The sequence below is a fragment of the Haliotis asinina genome, chromosome 7, assembly GCF_037392515.1.
Source record: "Haliotis asinina isolate JCU_RB_2024 chromosome 7, JCU_Hal_asi_v2, whole genome shotgun sequence".
NCBI classification, from domain to species: domain Eukaryota; kingdom Metazoa; phylum Mollusca; class Gastropoda; order Lepetellida; family Haliotidae; genus Haliotis; species Haliotis asinina.
Genome location: NC_090286.1, coordinates 40,555,613 through 40,579,166, shown reverse-complemented (window position 1 = coordinate 40,579,166; position 23,554 = coordinate 40,555,613). Strand labels below are relative to the sequence as shown.

The 23,554-nt window shown below is 41.6% G+C and overlaps 1 protein-coding gene across 1 annotated transcript; it reads left to right on the top strand.

Moving 5' to 3' along the window:
• Positions 1-9,523: 9,523 nt before the first annotated feature.
• Positions 9,524-22,838, top strand: LOC137292212 (peroxidasin-like). Its single transcript, XM_067823780.1, has 13 exons — positions 9,524-9,721; positions 10,776-10,902; positions 11,611-11,732; positions 12,361-12,540; positions 14,600-14,657; positions 15,369-15,463; positions 16,153-16,260; positions 16,680-16,772; positions 19,029-19,490; positions 19,822-20,020; positions 20,988-21,157; positions 22,304-22,394; positions 22,611-22,838. The coding sequence occupies exons 1-13, from the start codon at positions 9,601-9,603 to the stop codon at positions 22,669-22,671; spliced, it is 1,887 nt and encodes a 628-aa protein (XP_067679881.1). The 5' UTR covers positions 9,524-9,600; the 3' UTR covers positions 22,672-22,838.
• Positions 22,839-23,554: the final 716 nt, after the last annotated feature.

The following is a 23,554-nucleotide window of genomic DNA, read 5'->3' as shown; positions in this document are numbered from 1 at the left end:
ATTTTGGATGCTCAAACAACGTGTTTGTGTCTCTTACATATGGATATAATGCTGTCAGTTACATAGTGTAGAACCCCTAAACAATTTTATACAATTATATGCAACCGAAAAATCACCTCACCCCTAGAGTACATTACTATAGACTGGCCCATGACCTACAGGTAGGACGACTGTAAAGTGTTGTCGCTTCAAACTTTCAAACTTACTCACGGAAGTGATTATTAATCACCACGCTGCTGTTGCCAATTTGAATAGACCAGACATGCCAGTTTTAATATTGGACACGTTTATAGTAGATGTGGATGGTGCAACAACTGACGATGCAGCGGGGACCAATGGCATCAGGTTAGGGATAAGCCGAGTGTTCTCATTGCCGGTGTGAAGGATGGCTGAGTAATGGCGTTTCTGTGCTGCGGATGAATCGGTGTTGTAGGATGATAAACTTTGATGGTTTTTGTGACCTGTTATTTTGACAATTTCTCTAGCCTCAACACCTGCATGTGATAAGAGTGTTACAGTGGTGGACCGAACACAATGGTTTGTGTACTGCTTACTAAGATCACATTTAACAGAGATTTGTTTATAATAATAAATTTCATTTTCATTTTAATTCATACTGTTTTGTGCTTTGTTTTGGAGTGGCAACCGTACAGTCTTGTACGACTGTTTAGTAGAACGGTGTCGGTTATTACCGAACAAGCGGCCGTCACTGAACAAAATTCCATCCCCATATATATAGATATTGTGAGGTTCGTTTTGTGTATTTATTTGTGTTACGAAGGATGAAACACCGGGGGAATTACTAACTTAGGCGTGATGTGATGTTAGCAGTTATGTAATACCCGGCACCGCTCTATGTGGAATCAGGGATACTCTATATAGGCTCCCTGGTGGAATCTAGCGTTATTTCAGTGACACTCAACGTGTGCCGAAATTCTGTTGTTGAAGAATTTCATTTGTACCGCCTGATTCCAGTAGGTCGTCATCGAACCATTCCGGTTTTAGATGAAATTTCTCTTCTCCGAATATCTCGTAGAAGGTACCAAGGTGAAAATCACCTATGTCTAATTTAAACGATTTGTTTGTTTACAAACAAAAAGGTCAGCGAGTGCTATGTATTCATGTGGTGATTGGTGATTATGACGTGAAATCATCCATTCTATACTGAACATATTTTATATAATATTTTTTGAGTTCATGCCATCATCGGAGAGGTACCAAATGACAGATTGTTTTTCACTATCTGAAATGTTTAAAGAAATATTACACCCAAATGTGTTGTGATGGCAAATATCAAATAAATGGAAGCTTTTCTACCCTGTAGCGTACTGCCTACTGTCCGACAAAAAAGAGGAGTCACAACTACATGTATGTTGCTTTCACTGCTCTCTGTGTGTTTAGAGATATATCAGGCCTAGTGACCTATTTAAAAGAGTGCGATGCGTTGCGAAGACTTGTAGCTTTGGTGCCTGTAGATCAAGTTGGGGATTTTTGGATCCATGCCTTGCCGAATATCCTCAAGGCGATGTTGTAACCAGGTTTATGAGCTACATTACAGAGACATGGGTGGATGCACCAAATCAGTGGAAGAAGGAGCTGTGAGACTTATTCCTGAATGATGGCCGTCAGACGACCAATAATCTAGAAGGTTGGCATTATCGTTTGCACAAGATCAGTGGGAAATGCCATCCCAACATTTATGAGCATGTTCGTGTGTTGCAGAGAGAGCAGTCCTGTTCGGAGACTCGCCTTGCTCAAGTTTGTGGCCATCAGCAAGGACGTGCTGCTAAAGCGAGCTTGACAGAGGCTCTCAGCGTCTCAATGACCAGCTTCAGAGACCAGAGATTTCGATCAATGACAATGCTGATCAGACTGGCTACCTTGCTCACTTGGGATGACTCTTATGGGAATCAAGGGTCTATGAGCAGTGTACACTCTATATCATTAAAAACATGACCACAAAAATGAATAAAGAAGAACTTGACAGTAGGCGTCAGCGTTTTAAGGACAGCTTCAGGGACTAGAGATTACCACAATGAACTAAGCTGATCAAAGTGGCTCCTTTCCACACTAGATGACTACGAAGTGAATCAAGGGTTTACTGTAGCCACAGTAAAACATATACTGTATAATGTACTGTATTTTGGTCTCCTTAATGCTCGGAGCGCCGAACGCTATTCTTTTAACGCCTAGTTACCTTACGTAATACCCGAAAGATCCAATTTATAAAATTTCAATTTTCGATACCTCCAGGGCTATTGCCACCCACACAATTGTTACCCAAAGCATAAAAAATTCATTTTTTACCAACTTGTAATGATAGTATATTCTGCATATGGTTCATGTACTTTTACTTTCATAATTGCACTAATCATCGTTGACTAGCACTAGCGAATAAATGTCCAATTCCTTGTTTCATGTACTCACATTTCATAAAGTTCATGTAGAGGAGCTCATTACATCCCGATGTTGTAGACCACACTGCGCAGAAAATCCACACATATTCAACCCCTCGTTTTATACTGTATGGCGAGCTAGGACCATTCCCTATTAGATTTATGATATCTAAACTATAATAGATTTTGACACAAGTTATCTTACGAAGAAGCTGTGTAATCAAGGTAATCAACTTAATAGACAGACAGACACAGACATCTTTATTCAGTAACAGCCACCGGCCCAGAATGCAATCATGATAATGTGTAACACATCGGCACATTTTACAAATAGATAATGAAATGAAATCATGGTGAATACGACCACTTACTCCAATCGGCAGAACAGTCATTTTGAAATCACTATTCCTTTCAAAATTAAATCATCATTCTATTTTCCACTATTCTGTCACGCCAACAAGTCTCTTTCAAATTTGTATGGAAAGACAAATCTGTCATTTTCTTTCCCATCTGAGTGAGTTTGGTTTTACGCCGCTTTTAGCAATATTCCAGCGATATCACGGCGGTGGACACCAGAAAATGGGCCTTACACATTGTACCCATGTGGGGAATCGAACCCGGGTCTTCGGCGTGACGAGCGAACGCTTTAACCACTAGGCTACCCCACCGCCCCTTTACCATCTGAATATAGAGGAATTGCTATCATACTCATTAAGAATATCATTTATGCACATTGAATATCATGAATAAAGAGACTGTATTCCAGTAGCTGCAAATGGAAATCATTAGTTGAAAATTGTTTAACTAGAGAATACTTTGGTTTGCTGATCGTGAATCTATGGGAAAACATATAAAACCTTACTTACGACATCCTTTTGTGAAAAGGAATATAAGACATCAAATGATATGTTAAACCAATGCATTTGGTTTAACTATATGTTTAACACGGTTAATGAGTCATTTTTTTATAAACAATTGGTACAATGCAGATATACACTTTATTAATGATCTAATAATCCAACTTCAGGGAAATTCTAAATTTATGAACTGCAAGACATATATCCAGTCAAAACAAATATCTCAAGATCAAATCTTCCCTAACTGTCTGCTTGATGGGAAGACAAATCATTATTCTCCCAATATTACCATTTTCTCCAATACTGTCATTCAGTATATCCATAAGATAACTTAGTCTTAGTGTTAAAGGTTCCCAAACTTTTTATCTTGCTTTCTTAGGCCTTAGATTTTGTCTCATTTGTACTGAATTTGTAATCAGCATTGTGACCATTAACTTATGACTTAGTATACCTTGCTCTCGTTGCATAATAATACAGAATTTGAACGTTTACGACTTGTCTTTGTTCTTATTTGCTGGTTAACAGAGGGATTTCTTACATCGTTTGTCACGGTAAATTCTTAACTTTAACAGCACACATTAAAATATAACAACAAAATGTGAGATACACACCATTACAGTCCCGAGAAAGCCCACGTATAGGTTCACTGAATTCCACAGAGCGTGGAAAAGCTAAAACGTGGAGAAGTGGATAGAGTACATTCCCTGTTTCGTACGGACGGACACAGAGGGTAACACTATATACCCCTTGCCATATATGACGGGGGCATAATGAAAGTTAAAGTGTGCCCCGCAGAGGGAACGGATGGTATACATCAAAGTGTATCTCGCAAATTGAACAGTTGGCTTATATCAAATGTAAACCACAGTGAGTCTCACAGAGGGAACGGATGTTATATATCAAATGTAAACCAAAGTGAGTCTCACAGAGGGAACGGATGTCATATATCAAATGTAAACCAAAGTGAGTTCCACAGAGCGAACGGATGTCATATATCAAATGTAAACTAAAGTGTGTCCTGAAGACTTAACTATTATCTGAAAATTAGTCTGTAATTTCAGTTTCGCCTGTCAGTCACAATTACTTGAAAGCTACGCGCGCTTTAACATATCTGGACAAGATTTTAGTCCGCCAGGCCACAGACGCCGTATCATCGCAAGAAGGGTTTATTCTAGCTACACCTGATGTAGTTACTAATATTTGGTGATAAATTTAATAATTTACCTTTCTACGTGCGACTGAATATGGTTCGGCAGTAGACAGAGACTGATTATTATATATTTTACTGATTATACATAAATGCGATATATAGCATTCAAGTTTGATTGTGACTGACTGACTGTCCAATTAGACACTAAAACAACTTCCAGCAGTTTAGGTTCTTCGGAAAGGCTAACCCGGATCTTTTCGATCATTTAACAGCTAGGGTTGCAGGATAACAGCTTGTGTCATACATCATGAAGACAAATGATTAAATGAACTCATGCTGAACAGAATTATTTGTTTAAAACTAAATCGATTAATCGCATCACATTTCCCGAAAAACAAGAGTGACACTTCCAGACGCTACTGCGTATTTATTAGAAACCACACTTCCGGAAAGGTTGATTGTTCAAAGAATCGATGGTAAACCGACTCGCTAGTGTACTATGACACAACCGTACAGTCAAAATACGCTTCTTGAAAGGCAAGCGATTAGAAGGACCGATGGTAAATCGAAATACTATCAAACTGTGTTTATCATATAATGTTGTTTAATTTTTCATTCGTAACACCTTGTAATAACAACACGATATGATACTGGTCTCGCAGGTCGCTGGAACAGTGTTTTTGCTGTGAGTTTACAAAATGGTATTTTGAATGAGCTACAGCTGTCGCCTCAATTTGTCATAGAAACTTTTGAACCGAAACGATAAAAACGGAAACTAAAGAAAGAAGAAATGATTTTTCCACAGTAATGGGTTTTTTTTGATTGCCAAGTATTTGATAACATATTTGAGTGGTCGGTGACTTTTTCAGTAAAGTAACATATTGTAATATTTTGGTCAAACCTAATTTTCAAGTGTGGGCTTTCTTTGGCGTTTGTTCATACAGCCGTCCTTGTCTGGTTCTGAAAATACATACCGTGCCGTACAATGTTTTAGGGGAAACCATGTTTTCTGGGTATTTCTTTTTCCCGTAATCTCTTGCTTACAGTGAGATGACAGCGCCACCTGTAAAAACCATCTCGTGTCCAGAATCTTCCGTCGCAGTCAGAACACACAATGTTTGAAATGTTCCGCTTTCACGGAAGTTGTCGCCTAAATGTCTGTCCTAAGTACTAACATTCTACCCTAGAACGTAATACATTTTGAGAACTTTCATAAATGTGATCTTAACTTTTGAAATAGTGCTTGCAACTTGTCAAGCGGAACATCGTCTGATCGCGTAAAAAGCCAAACATAAATATCGCGAATGTTGCCGACGTAATAAAAAAAGCCATTGAATACCGAATCGGTCGTCTCTTACATATTTTTTGTCCGTGCTGCACAATTCATACCAGGCTTGTGACCTCTGGGTTCATTTCAAATACAACTTTGATGATATTATACTGCGCAGACATGACCACGTTATTGTCCTTGCCATGGCGGACCATGCAGGAATACCCCATGCAAGAAGAATGAATGTGCATATGATTGAATAACGTACCTGTAGATATGTTTATTTTTAACAATTTTCACAAGACAAAAACATTCAAATAATCAAGAAAAAATACCAGTTTGCTTGGCTTTTAATTAAAATGAAACGTTGTCCTTGTTTATTTCTGTGGAGAAGAATACATCACATGCGCTTCCATACAAGGGCGGTACCTCGCGCAAAACATTTTACGTCGTTGCTATCGCCCGTGCTTGCGGACAAGACACAAAATGTACGCTGCACTGGAAACCAGCGGATGACAGAACATTCTAACAATATTTTTATGAAAGGTGAGGGGATATTTATACTGAGTCTTTCTTCAGGGCACTACAAAAGAACAAGAGCTGGTAAGATGGTTAAATTGTTAGTATTCATTGCTGAGATATGTGTGATGTACTTGATACACTGGCAGTGCCACGATCAGTTCCATTAGGCTACACCGCCGTTCCAAAACATGGATATACAGAATAACAAGTCACAAGATAAAAAATTCGAAATGTCTCAGTTCAACATTGTATATGGTCGCCCCGCGCATTCACCACTGCCAAACACCGTCTCCTCATCGACTGCCTGATCCTTGTGAACACGTGGTTGGGGATTATGCGCCATTGCTCTTACAAGGCAGCGCCAAGTTCCTGCAAATTCTGAGTTTGGTTCCTAAGACCACGAAGCCTTCTCCCAAGTGCATCCAAAACGTGTTCTCTTGGATTAAGGTCAGGGACCTCGATGACCAGTCCATGACGTTCCAGCGTTTTGAAGGAAAGTTCGTGTCTACATGGCGGTATGCGGCCGAACATTATAATGCTGGAAATGTAGACCTGGGCCATGAGCCACCATGAAAGGGGTGAGCATCTGGTCGCGGTAAGCAGCAGCTGTGAGGTTTCCACGGATGACCAGAAGTCGGGAACGGTTGTTCCAACAGAAAGCACAACACACCATGCAACTTCCCCCGAATCTATCGACGTCCTGTACACAACATTGGGCATACCGTTCACGACGTCGTCTCCAGAATCTGGGTGTAAACCTGGATTCATCGCTAAAGACGACTCGATTCCAGTCTCTGGGTCCATCGGAGGTGACGTTGGGCCCACAACAGACGTTGACGATGATGAAACAGCGTCAATACTGGCCTACGATATGGACGTCGAGAATGGAGATTGGCAGCCCGCAAACGATTTCGAATGGTGTGAGGACAGTCGACCTCTAAACATCTCAGCCCTGGTTCGTGTAGCCGGCAGACATATGTCACGTAGGTGACCGTAGGGACGATTTGACGATCTTCTGCTCCTGACGTCAGACATGGGCGACCCGACCTTGGGCGATCAGAAGTGGTGCCAGTTCGTAGTAGACGATCTCGCAAGTCCTACACAGTACGACGGCTGCATCCCATTGCTTTTGCGACGTCAATAACTGATCCTCCCACGTACAACATGCCAACGGCACGTTCACGGTGTACATTTGATAATCGTGGCATTTAAAGTACTATTAGAACTGTGGTTTAAAAATGTCTTTTTTCAATTCTTGAGGCCAACGCAAACACGTACAAATGAAGAAAACTTCGATGCGACGATCACGTGATCGACTGCACGTGCAAAACCTGAGGCGTGAAAAATTACGTTTTTCTTTTTTGACACAGTATATAAACGGAATTACACTACTGACACGCAATAATTTACATGATAATTTACATTGCGTTGTTACCCCGAAAAAAACGTTACACTATGGTGTATGATTTCTTGAAAAAGGTTGCGTATAAATGTTATTTTAATACAATATACCGTCTTAGGGCTCTTCATAAAAGTAAACGTTGACATATACAGTGTACATACTTACGAGAAAACGTCTTCAAACAATTTGTATTCTCTGTGGCAACAGGTTTTGGTCAGGATGAACAACAGATAATTTCTACGGAGTGAAAAGTTTTCGCTTGTAACATTAACCGAGTCTGGATTGGACGTAATATACAATACATGACACGTTTTTCTTTTTATGAAGACGTTAGACAAAATATATTTTGCATCTAATTGCCTTCGATTGGGTGTGTACAGAAGCAAATTAGATTCAACAGTTTTTAACTGCAACTGGAATTCTATGTTGAATTTAATGACAAAACAGAACACGTTGACAGTCTGTCCTCGTCAATGCACTTAGTGTGTTTACACAACCCAGAGACTCAGGTATGGTCACAAGAAAAACCAAAGTTCCAATGGAACCATCCCACACATTATGGGATTGTAAAAAGAACAAGACACTCCTGTATTTCGAAAGAAAACCACCCATGTATGTTAATGATTTATAAGAATCAAGAACCCTGGATTTAGGATAATGAGTACAGTTCTTGCACGTTTAAATACCAAAATAGATGCTATAAATTCTCAAACAAAAATCAGTTACCCCAAATTTTCCCTATTTGTAATTTAAGGAACCACCCCTGGTGTCACTTTCTGCGATCCTCATTTTAACCCAGGTGATGGATCGCAGAACGCGTGTAAAACTGTGGATTTGACAGCTTATATCTGTTTGTCTGCCCCGCACTCAGCAATATTCTAGCAATATGGCGGTGGGTTTGTAAATAACCGAATCTGGACAATGTGGTGATGAATAACACGAGCATCGATTAAAACGACTGTAAAATTAGTCGATGGTAGAAAAGAAAATCTACTGATTCATCGATAGTATAAAATTATGTGACTATCGATAGTTTAGTAACTGTCTTCCGTTGATAAATGCGCAGCGAAGATATACAGGATGGTTGGACTGGCAACTCCATTGTACTTCATTTGGGTTTCAAGTTTCTTAAAAGAGACTAAAAATGCTTCAGCTTATTTACGTTTGAAGTAAACTATACATTCATTTGGGAAATGGCTCCAAATGAGACAATTCAATGAGAAATCATGGAGTCAATTGTAACCAGCTATTGTAAGCTATCGTAGTTGTTGAGTGGAACAGCATATCGCTATGGGAACAGTATGTTGCAATAGACTAAAGCTACCTTAGTAGTCAGCTTCAGGAAATGGATTACTGAACTCACGTAATTGGAAATGAAAAAGGTTTTGTATTCAGAGACAGCATTTGAAAGAAGTGGAATTAATATCAGGAGAGTAATTTATTGGTTTGGTATTTGCAAATCTAGTTCAATTACCTTTTCGAGGAGGACATTTCCGTATGAATGATCAACGTGATGCCTGAAGCAAATATTCATTTTCATTTTAATAACAGTTGGTCTTACTTTTTCATTCGAACAACTGACTTGAACTTGTGTGGTTTTATGACATTTGCCACCGATGGACATAATACGCTCACCTTTTCGCGTTCTGTGGTAAAATCACTGTAAAATCAACAACAAAAGTATGTCTTGCTTGTAATTTTGCCTTCTCCTTCAGATCCTTTCCCTCAAAGCAGAACCCCTTTTTGTTGTAAACCGAATATGGGCTACGATTTTCGAAGCTCTCTTCGAACTAGGACAGTCGTAGGTTACCTACGAGATGATGGACAAATTGCTAATGTTGTCGTGTGCCACGTGTCATTTCATCATCGACGGATACAGTATTGCTGTTATATATTTGAAAAGGCATATCCATGTAACGTTAATTGCAAATCAATGTATTTCAACCAATAGGATTAGAGCATACACACATCCGTTTCAAACGCACCCTTGACGTACTCCCCAAATGCTATATAAGCGTGCCTACTGCACGGGGCTTCACAGCGAGGAGCAGATCCTGGTGAAAGAGACCGTGATGAAGATGCTACTAACTACCCTATGTTTCGCAGGCATCATTGTCTCTGCGAGTGAGTCATTACCTTACGTCTCACGTATGCCATTTTCTTATTTGTGACATGTTTTATTTATGAAAGGGGCTTATCCAATACAATTGTATTGAGGAAATAAGATAATTGTCACACGCCACGTGTTTCTTTGTATTATATTGGAATCTGAACATCTCGCTTTTACGACCATTCGGTGGACCATTCATATCTAATCCGGGCGGTGGGGTAGCCTAGTGGTTAAAGCGTTCTCTCGTCACGCCGAAGACCCGGGTTCGATTTCCCACATGGGTACAATGTGTGAAGTCCATTTTGTGGTGTCCCCCGTCGTGATATTGCTGGAATATTGCTAAAAACTCACTCACTCACTCACTCACTCACTCACTCACTCAGATCTAATCAATTAGATAACGGTGGGTTGAAAGATAAAGTTACTTCTGATGTAATTCTCCAAACAAGGTTTGATCGTGTAGTTTGGGGGCTTTTCACTCTACTCGGGGCTTGGAAATCCTGGTTGTTAACGCGTTGGCCATTTAGCCCCTTTTAGCAGTATTTCAGAAATATTTCGACGGAGGACACCAAAAATGGGCTTCACTCAATGTGGAATCGAACCAGGGCCTTCGGCGTGACTAGCGAACACTTTCGACTCCTTATATCCATGATTCTTGAAGTAACACTCCGAATACGATTCCAAATATTCGAATATTTTTGGATACCGGCGTGTGTGATACTAAATGCCGGGTTAGAATTGATCTTCAGCAATCCATGCTTGTCTTAAGAGGCGACTAACGGAATCGCTAACGGTAGGCTTGCTGACTTGGTTGACACGTCATCATAACCCAAATTGCGAATAATGGATGTTCTTGCTACAGACGGCCGCCATGTCACTGGAGGATTGCTGAGTGCGACGTTAAACAACAAACTCACAAATCTAGATTCCGCATCATGGAACTGGTTATATCGAGTTAGTTACCACCATGCCCGAAATCCTGATTTTAACCAGTTTGGGATGACCTGCCCTGGTGTCGCTGAAATAGTTTTTTAGCTGACTGATTCTTGGTGACTTCCATGTTTACAGGCGGTTTTAGACATGTACAGAAGGGCATACCGGAAATGGTCGAAGCCATGAAGACGTTCAGCGAAGGCAATAAATCTGATGTCATCTTCATGCGAGAAAAGGCTAGAGTGAGCGAGAGAATCGCAAGGTAGGGTTTGTCAGATGTATTATCATCTGTACGCTATCTGTACACACCATGCAGTCACCATTTCATTCATTCTTTTGCGTTATGGCGTTTAATTCCATCAATGGAACAGGTGTGATGAATGAGTATGGTTTTACATCGCTTTCAACAACATTTCAAAACTATACACTATCATCGTGCTACACACATTGTACCCGTGCAGGTAAGGGACCACTTAAACCACTGACCCGTGAAGCGTGAAGGTCCCGGGGTTGGTTAGGTCTTCAGCAACCGATGCGTGCCATAAAGGTGCTTGTCGTATGCTTGTCGTAAGGGGTGACTAACAGGATTGGGTTGTCAGGCTCGCTGACTTGGTTGACACAAGTCATCGGTTCCCAATTGCGCAGATCGATGCTCATGTTGTTGATCACTGGATCGTCTGGTCCAGACTCGATTATTTACAGACCCTGGCCATATAGCTGGAATATTGCCTTCCCCCTACCCCACCCCTCTATCCCCTCCCCGCATCGTCCTCGTGGGCGTAGCAGTTGTGTCTGAACATATTGATTAATTGAAAGTGCATTGAAACATATACAAATGTACTGTATATTTGGTGTCGGATTTTGAGAATGAGTAATCGTTCGTTTTAACGGGAGAAAATTTGTAAGCCTATTTCTTTCCGTTTATCTTCATATACGGTTACCTTGAATGTTTCGTTCGTTTGTTTTTCAGACATTGTGACGAGAAGCTCAAATACCGGCCACTAGACGGCGTGTGCAACAACCTTGAGAATCCACACTGGGGGGCGCCATTACAAGCATTCAGGAGAATCCTTGACCCCAAATATGACGATGGTGAATATGCATACATCGAAACAAGTTTATATTTTCTAAATACTGAGCATCTTAATCCCTTTGTCAAAACTAAATGATTTAACAATACGTCTAGATTTACATTCGACAGGACCTATGATATTGACTGATAACTACTTAGCGAAGAAAGAAACCTTTCAAAATTTCCCAGTGGACACAGGACCAGTGAGTGGACAATAATTAGTGGTCCTGTCTGTACTTTACTGGTCCAAAATACCGTTCGTAGATTTAGATTTATAACTGTCAATGCATAATTCATTGTCCACCAGAACCAGACTTATCATTTGGTGGTCCTGGTGAATGTTTACTGACGAGGGACCATAGAACCAACGTAAATTTTAATTTTATATGGTTTCAAAAGAAGAATACTAGTGAGCGTGTAAGGTATTACGCCATTTTTAGAAATATTCCAGCAATATCACGTCGTGGGACACCGGAAATGGGCTTCGCACATTGTATATATGGACGGAGTCGAACCCGCGTCTTCAGAGCGAAGAGCGGACACTTTAATTATTAGGTCACCGCACTGCACCTGAAGAGTACTAAACGTGCGTGAATGCAGGTAATGAATTACTATAAGTTTGTAGAGATCAGTTTGTCTTCCTTTTAGATCTGGGTAGGCCACGGTTGTTCGGAGGTAACACAGAGCCCCTCCCTAGTGCTAGGGCGGTCAGCGTGGGGTGTTTGAACCTGGACAGTAAGAGTACGAAGGACAGGGTGTTCAATCAGATGATGATGCAGTGGGGACAGTTCCTTGACCACGACTTGACGGCCACACCCGAGACTGAAGGTGAGAATAGTTTCGTCTTCTCATTCCAAGTGAATGAAAGTGTATGGCTTTACGTTTATATTAGCAATATTCAAGCAGTATCATGGGACTCCAGAACTTGAACTTTGAACACACACTGTACACATGTGGGGAATCGAAACCGGATCTCCGAACGCTTTTACCACCACCATAACACTGCCCCCTGATTCCCATCAAGACACCAGGCTCAGATGATCCAGTCGTCTATGGGGCTTTAAGGCCCTCTGGAGTTGCGCCTGTTCGGGGTGTCAGGGGCCTTGAAATGGGGCTTTGATTTTGAGATTGTTGTTCACCATATATCAGTACTATACTTTTAATACTTCAAATTACAATAAAAACCTGAAACTCATTTAACCTACTCTCAGGCTGCCGTTGTACACACAGGCGCTCGTGTCATTACGAGGATTACAGATTGTTTTAAACAATATGAAAATTTTGAGATGACCCCCAACTTGAAACGCTCCACAGTACAATATATCTAGACAAGGCCGGACACTTCGGTGTAGCCCACCCGCCTACTTTGCCAATGGCTACGTTACCATCGCATGCCATCGTTTAAAACTTCATCTAAACATAATCGTGGGTGACTGGCCTATCGATCACCACTGATGACAACAACCAGTTCTTTATTGTTATTTCTACAAGTTGATTGAAAGCCGATTTTTGACCATCAACTCAACGATCTTGACACAAATGGCGGACGATAGCAACCGTCGGCCAATGAGAGAGCTTGCTTTGATCACATGCCGTTTATGCTGATATTCGCCCTTGCTTTCGTCCGCTCAGTTGCTATCGAACAACGGTATATCACCCTAGAATGCTAAGACCCGATATGATCATAAAATACTCTTTGTTCGATTGAGAGGGAAATAAATTTCTGAGGGTCAGAATAATTCTCATATGCCTAGGTGCAAAGCTGCAACTGTTTACGAGTCACTGAAGGTCGCGAGTCACAACATAATTTCGGTTTCGACGAAAAAAATACGAGGGACGCATAAATTCAATATACCCGTGATAGTGCTTGTATACCGATTTCCAAAAGGAGCTCGAATATTACAAATAATTGAAATTACGCGAAATAAGACATTGATCACGGAGAAGTGGTGTGTACAATTCGCAGACAGTCATTTTCGCATGTTGTGTATTCTGATGACACCCAACCTAACACTGGTTTACGTCATTTCCTATTTTCCTTAAGTGAACAATCTAATGACGCAATCTAATGACGTCATTTTGACATGATCATAAAGCATGTCTGGTCATGAATAAAGATCATTTGTGTGTTTACTGTAAGGACATATGTTGTTTTCTTTACATGTTTTCTCTACATATTTATTCACCCAGGTATTACAGTTTCACATAATTCGCGTTTACTTTGGAACTGAGTATATGATGTGACCTGCCTGTTACAGGGGAATGGGTTCTGCTGGCAGGATCCATGCTGGACCCGATCACTCACACGGCCCTGTTTACAAAGTGAATTGCTCACCAACACAAATTCTAATAATTGCAACAATATCAAACCACGAATGAATGGTTTGCCGAGCAAATCACACGTGTCAGTTTCACACGTGCACCTTGCCCACCTGGCTGTTCTACCAGCAAGAACCTCCCCTCGTACAAATAGCGAAAGGTGACAAGAAAATGATGATCGTTTGTTAAACATTTTTTTTTTCGGGTGTCCCAAAATATGTGACACATCATCAGAGGTGGTCTGTCGATTTCATGTGGTTTTGTTGCAATTATTAGATTTTGTGTTAGTGAGCAATTTATCGGTCTCAAAATGGAATCAAACGGACTGAGATAAGATTGACGCTGTTACATTTACATTAGACGTCGGTGGATTTCATAAAAGAAGTCTCTAGACTGTGTCTTTATTTTCTTACATGCCTTGAAACAAACCAACATAGCTTTAAAATCAACGTATTAAATATACCATATTAGTCTAGTGTATTTGCATAAGACAGCCTTTGCGCTTCGTCACTTAAAGGTATATTATGGTAGCAGGGCGTATTATTCCAACCTGTCGTTCTACTTCCAGCCGAGTCTTGCTGCAGCGGAATGTCTGCGAACGGTGTTCACAGTGACTCTCTTTCTAAGTAAGTTGTGATCAGTTGGTTGGTTCATTAACGCCGCACTCAGCAGTATTCCAGCTATATGGCGTCGGTCTGTAAAAGACAAGATAGTCTAGTGATCAACAGAATGAGCATCGATCTACGCAAGTGGTATCCATAGACACGTGTCAACCAAGTCGACCACTCTGACTACCCGATCCCGTCAGTCGCCTCTAACGGCAAGCAAGGGTCCCTGAAGACCAATTCTAGACAAGATCCTCACGGGTCACGTTGGCGTTGAATACTTTACAGTTGTTTAACATAAAATCATGACAGCCGAGCGTTACGTTCGCTATGCAAACGTATGTATTCAGCGCACTAACGTGGCGAATAAATTTAATATGCTGATCACACATTTATACCGTTCTTTAATTTGTTTGCTACTTCGGACTAAGTGAACGAAGAAGCTCAATTAAGAGTAAAACAGCACAATGAAACCAGTATCAATTGCTAAATCTTCAGCTGAGGGAAATGATGAAAATAAGGCAGTCCAATTTGCGAGTTTTGGTCTCACCAGGATCCGCTGATCTTCATTCTTTAATCAATTGGTTTAATCGGGGTCATTTAATACTTGCCTCTCATACATATCTGGCGTGTTGTGGAACATCGATAACCGAAGGAATGTCAGCTGCTTAAAGACGGCGTCACAAATCCTGTCCTTGACGTAGTATGTTCAGTGGATGATTTTCATTTCAGTGGCCCCTGTTTCCCCATTCCGATACCTGCAGGAGACAGACAGTTCAAGAACTGCATGGAGTTTAGCCGGTCGCGACCTCTGGAGACCACGTCAGGTAAATGAGTACTGCAACCTGTATGTTGAAATGCCAACTCACGGAGACCCGAGAAGATGCGGGTTAGATCTGGCTTTCAGCAAACCCATGCATGTTAGGGGCGATTAACGGGAACGGGAGGTTAGGATCGCTGACATGGTTGACACATGTCATCGTATCCAAATTGCGTAGATCGATGCTAATGCTATTTATCACTTGATTGTCTGGTCCATTGAGTCGATTATTTACAGACGGCCGCCATGTAGCTGGAATATTTCTGAGTACGGCGTTAAACAACAAACTTATAACTCACGATTCCAATTTCAAGCGCAACCAAAAGTTCACTCGGGTAAAAACACTTCCACAATACCACAATGGCAGCCGTATGAAATACATAACAAATCGAATAAATAACATATTGCTGTTTGTTTCATTTTAGTCATGACTTAATGTGGCATATGTTTTGTCTTGTCTGACAATTTATATACAAATACGACAAAATGTTATGGATGCCAACCTCTTCTTTATTGTTTTACACAACGTTGCAGGGCTGGTCCCTTCCAACAGTGGGAGGTGATAGTCTGAACACACACACACACCCCACCCCCGTGAGCGATTACTAATCGCTTTCATGCAATATATTGTCAATGCAAGTATTGCTGTGACTGTCTTAGGAAATGAATACATGGGATAATCTGTGTCGCTAACAGAGAGTTGTCACCGAGAGCAGCTGAACCTTCTCACCGCCTACATCGACGGCAGCAACGTCTACGGGGGTTCCAAGGAAGAGGCGGACAAACTCCGAACCTTCAGATCAGGTGGGTTATGAAATGCTGTAATTTACGTAACAACAAAGCAGTATTATCGTAAAGTCTACAAACGCGGTTCGAGTAAACGCATACTGCACTTGGCGTATGCATGATAAAATGTAAGGGTGTTAAGTCAGTGGTTGCAGGATAAAACAGAAGAAAGAAACCGCTTTATCCACTATATCTCTCTCCGACATCGCTAAGTCTTGTGATTCGTGTTATCTCACCCATTTAATAGTTTCATAATTCTACAGCAGGATAGCCTAGTGGTTGGAGTGTCGCTTGTCACACCGAAGAACCGGGTTCGATTCCGAACATGGGTAGAATGTGTGAAACCCATTTCTGGTGTCCCCCAAAGTGATATTGCTGGAATATTGCTAAAAGCGGCTCAAAACTAAACTCACTGTTTCATGATTCTGTCTCCCCAGGACAACTGGCATCTACGATGAATGGCCAACGCCTCCCCATTACAAACCAAACCACGTGTTTGAAGGGTCCTGGACATTCCTGCTTTGATGCTGGTAAACTGTGGTCATTACAGGTGGTATTGCAATCTGGTATTGCGGGTACCGTTCCCCGCCGGTATCAGTACATGAATGGTTATGGACATTGCGGGTGATATTGCCATCTGGTATTAAGGGCACCATTATCGATCAGTACCGGCACAGACGGGATATATATACATATGGAAATTAATTAAGCAACACCAAATTCAAAGACACATAAAAACTTAACAAAGTTTAACGAAGTAATTTTGATGATTGATTATTCAATTTTGATGTATTGACATACAGCATGAGCTTTTCATGGGTTGATATGACGCGCGTGAAGCTTGCACAGCGCACGTGCATTGCTTTAACCTCAACTTTCGAAAAATGCACTTTTTCCCTGGGGTGTTTACAAGCGCAGGTTGTCGATTGCATTCGGTTTTTCATTCATTTCAATGTCATGGCACGTAGGAAATTATCAGAGGCCACTCGTTGGCAAATAATCGGCATGAGGAATGCTGGTATGTCTCTAAGACAAATCGGGACTCAAATCGGACGACATCATTCCATAATTTCAAAACTTTTGAAAAAATACCGGGCCACTAATGAAGTTAAAGACCTGCCTAGACCAGGAAGACCCAGGAAGACCACAGTCCGGGAGGACAGAGCTTTACTGAGACTTGTACGGCGCAGGTCCTTCGACTCGAGCTCTCGGTTGAGACAGGAGTGGCTTCCAGGGAGACCCATCTCGAACAGGACTGTTCGGAATCGTCTGAAAGCTGCAGGATACCGGGCAAGGAGGCCAATCAAGCGACCCAGACTGTCTCCAGCCCATAAGGCAGCCCGACTGGCCTGGTGTAATGACCGTTTGCACTGGAACATTGCCTCTTGGAGGAAGGTCCATTTCTCAGATGAGAGCCGGTTCTTGCTGCACATGGTGGACGGTCGTACTCGGGTCTGGAGGCAGAGGAACACAGCAATGGCTCCACGGAACATCCAGGAGACTGTGGCCTTTGGGGGAGGTTCCGTTATGGTATGGGGGTGCATTTCCATGAACTGCAAGTTGGATATCATTACCATCCGTGGCAACCTTAACGGTGTTCGTTACCAACAGGAGGTTCTTGACAGGGCTGTGGTACCTCATTTTGAGAACCATCCTCTGGCAACGAGACCCATATTTATGGACGACAATGCTAGACCTCACAGGGCGCATGCTGTAAATGATTTTTTGCGGCAAAATGCAATTGACAGAATTCCATGGCCTGCCATGAGCCCTGACCTCAACCCCATTGAACATTTGTGGGACTTTATTGGCCGTCGTGTGAGGCAGAGAGACCCACCAGTCCATAATCTCAACGAATTGACGGCTGCCCTGCATGAGGAGTGGAACAGGATCCCCCAGAATCAGATCCGGAGACTCATCCAAGGAATGAGGAGGCGTCTGGAATCGGTGGTGCGTGCGCAGGGAGGACACACTAGATATTGATGAAAGTCGGTGTGCAGACTCTCAGATGACTGTTCTTTCTTTCCATGTGACATTTGTGTTAATACACCTGACAACAACGTCTGTGGATGAATAGTAAATTGTGTCCATTTTTTCATGAATTTAAGACAGTTTTAAGAATTTGGATTTCGTTGCAATAAAGCAAAGTCTTGATACTTTTTCCCTTTAAGTTGTTTGTCAGAGATCGTCTGTTGAATAAAAAAGTGTCAAACTATATCAACCCGGCATATTTTGAGTGTCAGAACACTTCAAAGTTGCTCCAATAGAAAAAATTGGGGTGTTGCTTGATTAATTTCCAGGTGTATATATATTGTTATGCTAATCCAGGGAAAGTGTTCCAGTTGTATCATGTGTACCTCTCACTATATACTATTTCTTTGAATTTATTTCGCTTGATATATTCTGCTTATTTAATTATCATTGATCAGATGTTGTGGAAACCTCCGGCCAGTTATAGACGAGTATACGGCTACTCAGGCTTTAAGATCTGGATGAACTTCACCAGGTTTTGGTACTACATTACATACATCACGCCGTACGACCCAGATTCGATGGCATGGGTACAATGCGAGTAGCGCCCATTTCTGGCGTCCACCGACGAGATATTGCTGGATCATTGCTAAAATCGGCTTTAACATCCTAGTGACGAGTGAATGAGTTACGTTATATGCCATTTTAACAATATTCCAACAATATCACGACGGTGAACACCTTGTAAGGAATCGAACGCGAGCCTTCGGCATGACGAGCAAACCATATTTCTACGATTTATTTACACGATTCAGGTGATGTTCGGGTGAACGAGTTCCCTGGCTTGACTTCCATGCACACGCTCTGGATGCGAGAACACAACCGAATTGCGAAACAGCTGTCCTCTATAAACCGTAAATGGAACGACGAGAAACTTTTTCAGGAAGCACGTCAAATCGTCATTGCTAGTATGCAGCACATCACCTACACAGCCTGGCTCCCCCATGTTCTCGGCGAGATGTACAACCTCTTTGACCTGTCCCGCAAGTACCAGTACAACAGTTCAGTAAATCCCGGCATCTTCAACAGCTTTGCCACAGCGGCATTCAGGTTTGGCCACTCTATGCTCGCTAGTGATTATGCCGTAAAGGGAAACAGAAAGGTGGAGATACGCAAGATGTTTTTTGACACCTCGTTTGTTACCAAGGGTTACGATGACGTTCTCAGGGGGCTGATGAAGTGGGAGAATCAGGGAACCGACAGAGCATTTACACAAGGTCAGTAATAGACTCGGGCTCCACGCCGCTTAAAACGGTCAACGTGTCAGTCAGCGTGTCAGTGAACGTGTTCTAGCGTAATGTGGATGGACATCACACAACAATGCAGAGCCCGAGTAGATTTCACAAAACGATCATAGCGTTACGATGAGCTTAACCGCCATTCACTAACACAGACTTCAGATTGTCATGACTCTCAGAACGCTCTGTGCGAGTGGGCGTAAATGAATCCCTGTGGAGTTAAACAAATATGATTCTGGCTTATTCGAATCTCAGATTTAGGACTAGATCTGTTTATATGTGCGTATGTATGGTACACGTTATTTTACAGACATAGTGGATCACCTGTTTGAAAACACTGTGGAGTCGGGTGTGGGTTTCGATCTTGTATCGTTGAACATTCAAAGAGGACGAGACCACGGACTGCCTCCATACTTGGACTTCGTTAACCACATATCAAAGATCCCTTCTATGAAAAAACTATTTAGTGAGGATCTCGCGGTACCCAGAAGCGCTTTGAATCTGTACAAGTAAGTACATACTTACTATATCAAAGTTGGTTGAGTAGTTGTATTCTGATAATATGTCGATATTCATTTGGAAACACAACTTCGTTGTTTAGAAGTATAGTTGTCAGCTTAATGTGGGAGATGCAGACACCAGGTGTTTAAGATGCGAGTGACCTTCACCGATGTATGGTGTATCACATTGGTGTGCGGTGGGGTAGTCTAGTGGTTAAAGCCTCCCCTTTTCACGCCGGAGACCCGGCTTCGATTTCCCACATGACTGTAATATGTGAAGCTCATTTCTTGTATCCACCACCGTGATATTGCTGGACAAGTGCTGCAAGCGGCATGAAACCTCACTCACCAACATCAGATTGACAGTTCACATGCCCATTGTCGTATAATCCTTATCTGTTTCTTGATGGTTGCCCTTTCTCAGTTCCAGCGACTACGGTCAGATAGCATTTGGAGTCGAACAATTATTATGATAACGGTCTGGACACGTGGTGCTGCAGTATAATGTGTTATAAGAGCACTAAAATACCTGGATTTGACGTCATATATCAGACCGGCAGTGCATATCATGTAGCTAGAGACATCTTTCCTCGTTTAACACCTAAGGGACGAGCATAGAACATTATTTTCTAAAACAGATGACTTAGCATGAAACAAAGTGACATAAGCAGAAGAGTATTTATTTATTTATTTATTTATTTATTTATATATATATATATATATATATATATATATATATATATATATATATATATATATATATTTATTTATTCAGTTGGAATTCAGGAATAGACAGCAGAGAACCTACTCTTTCGTGTGTAATTACAAAAACGTTTCTAATTCAAACGTCATCCTGAAACAAGTGTCTAGCTGTGAAAAGCTATTCCGTTCAACAACAAAGTTTTTCCTCAATACCGCTAAAAGTTGTAAGAGCTGACACTTCCTGCTAAGTTTCCAAGCAACCTTATTGTTGTAGTTGTATCAACGACGTCGACCTGTTCGTGGGCGGTATTAGTGAGAAGTCGGTGAAGCGAGGACTGCTGGGACCAACATTTGGTTTCATACTGGGCAAACAGTTCGAAAGCATACGCTTGGGGGATCGGTTCTGGTATGAGAGAGCTGACAAAGATCGGATCTTCACTCCAGGTAGGTGTTTGGTTTGCGAGTAATGTACAAAACGTCGACAGTGGACACTGGTAATACGTTCCAACATTTGATATTGAAAGGGTCACTGTTAGGATAAGTAGTCTCCCTTGAATGCTTTGTACTGTTAGGTTTTGTTCGTCTTCCTTAATTACTAAATGTCAAAGACCCGCGAAGGTCCGGGGTAGAATAGGCCTTCAGCAAACCATGCTCGCCATAAAAGGTGCCCATGCTTGCCGTAAGAGGCGACTAATGGGATTGGGTGGTCAGACTCGTTGACTTGGTTGACACATGTCATCGGTTCCCAACTGCGCAGATCGATGTTCATGCTGTTAATCACTGGACTGTCTGGTTCACACTCGATTATGTACAGACCGCCGCCTTAAAACTGGAATATTGCTGAGTGCGGCGTAAAACTAAACTCACTCACTCACTAAACGTCAAAGGTGTCAAGGGAGTTACTGCAATATGAAGCCGACATACTGTGTAAAAGTTGCTTACTGTTCAAGGCCGACATGTTTATTGTTCTGTCTGACTTTGGTCAGGACGCCGAAAACTACCTATAAAGGGATGGTGACCCGTTTCCTAAGAACCCATCCGTGAAAATCCGGGTTAGAACTGGTCTTTAGCAACGCACACTTGTCGTTAAGAGCGACGAACTGGATCGGGTGGTCAAGTTCGCTGAACGCTTGAACAGGCTTCATTGTTTACAGATCTGTATAATATGTAATATTGCTGAGTGCAGCCAACCAACAAACTATTACACCAACCAACCAGAACGACGGTGGTCTGGCTGAACACTGACTATCTGAAACTTGTAAGATTTGTTCTTTAGCAATGTGTTGAGGACTGTCAATAACGGTCTCTTTTTCACAGGTTAAAACCGAAAGTTAAATTTAATCGCACTTATTCGCTAAATCCTGTGTGTTGGTCTATAGACCTGTCGAAAGAGCACAGGTCACAAATCATTTGAATAACAAAGGCGACTTTGTTCAAAATGGGACCTCTTCACCGGCAGTGAATGGGTACCTTGTGGGGTAAGATGGCCGGGGTTATGATACAACACTGTGCGATATTTAGAAGTTATCCCAGTATAAATGCATACTGATATCATTATTGTTCTTCTTATTATCATCATATTCATTTTAGTGCAACTAGCTCAGATACGGAGGACATCGTTAGCTCGCGTCATCTGCGACAACAGCAACATCCACGCCGTTCCACGTGATGTCTTTAAGCGGTAAGAGAACTATGTCCGATATGAGGGATATTGGTACAGGTACTGGACTGCCAGGGAACGTAACTCTTACAGAATTTATATCGCAAGTTTTCTGCAGTTGTTGATATTTTTATTTATTTAAGCGATAGCAGTCAAATTGAAGACACATGAATGTTTCTGTGATGCTACAGTATAATGCAAATGCACGTGCATGATCCTTGTTTATATTGTTTGCAGGACCCGCCATACACACTGCCGTCATGTGCCAGGCATTCACCTGGCAAAGTGGAGAGGGTAATTCCCCTAAAATGAACATGCCCTTAACGAAGCCGACATCCTATCGCTCGTTCTGTGAAAAACCTTTGCGCCTTCCTTTCTCCTACAACGATATTGATTAGTATCTGTTGTTTGTCTCCTTTCTGTACACGTGACCTTTACTGATTAAAACAATTCATCGCAGCTGCACTATGACTTGCCGTGTTTTATCATACCAAATGTATTTACGAACTGTGTTTTGCTACAAATTTTGTGCATCGAGAAAACGGGGTTGTGATAGTAAAATTATAATTCCTTCTGAAGGGGTATTTTCAAAATGCTGATACATTCGAACGGGGAACATTAAACGTCGATACAAGTTTTGAGGTAACGTAGAGTGTATAGTGATGTGATGATCGATATAGCAGCCATGTTGCAGAATGCTGACCATTCAGTATCTTATCGAAAATATGTTAATATATGTTTATATATATCACAACGTATTTCACAGTAAATGTGAGCGCTCAGGACGAAGTCAACATTTTGTGTCATTACAGGGACATGTCGTTACGGAGGCACGGAATGCTTTAACTAACACACACACACACACACACACACACACACACACACACACACACACACACACACACACACACACACACACACACACTTTTTTGCGTATAAGTACCTAAACGAAGCATCATGTTATCGTCAATTCAGAAGAGTGAGCGAGTTCAGTGCAACCTTTTTTCGTAGAATTTCCTGTATTTTACGTTACGTCAGCAGATTGTGGACGATGTCAAAACGACATCTGCATTTGTCACAGCAGCGAATAGTCGTGAAGTAATGCTGATATAATGTACGGCATGAAATACCATTCACTCATCTCGTTATGAACCGCTAATTGTTTTTAAGGCAGGGACAGG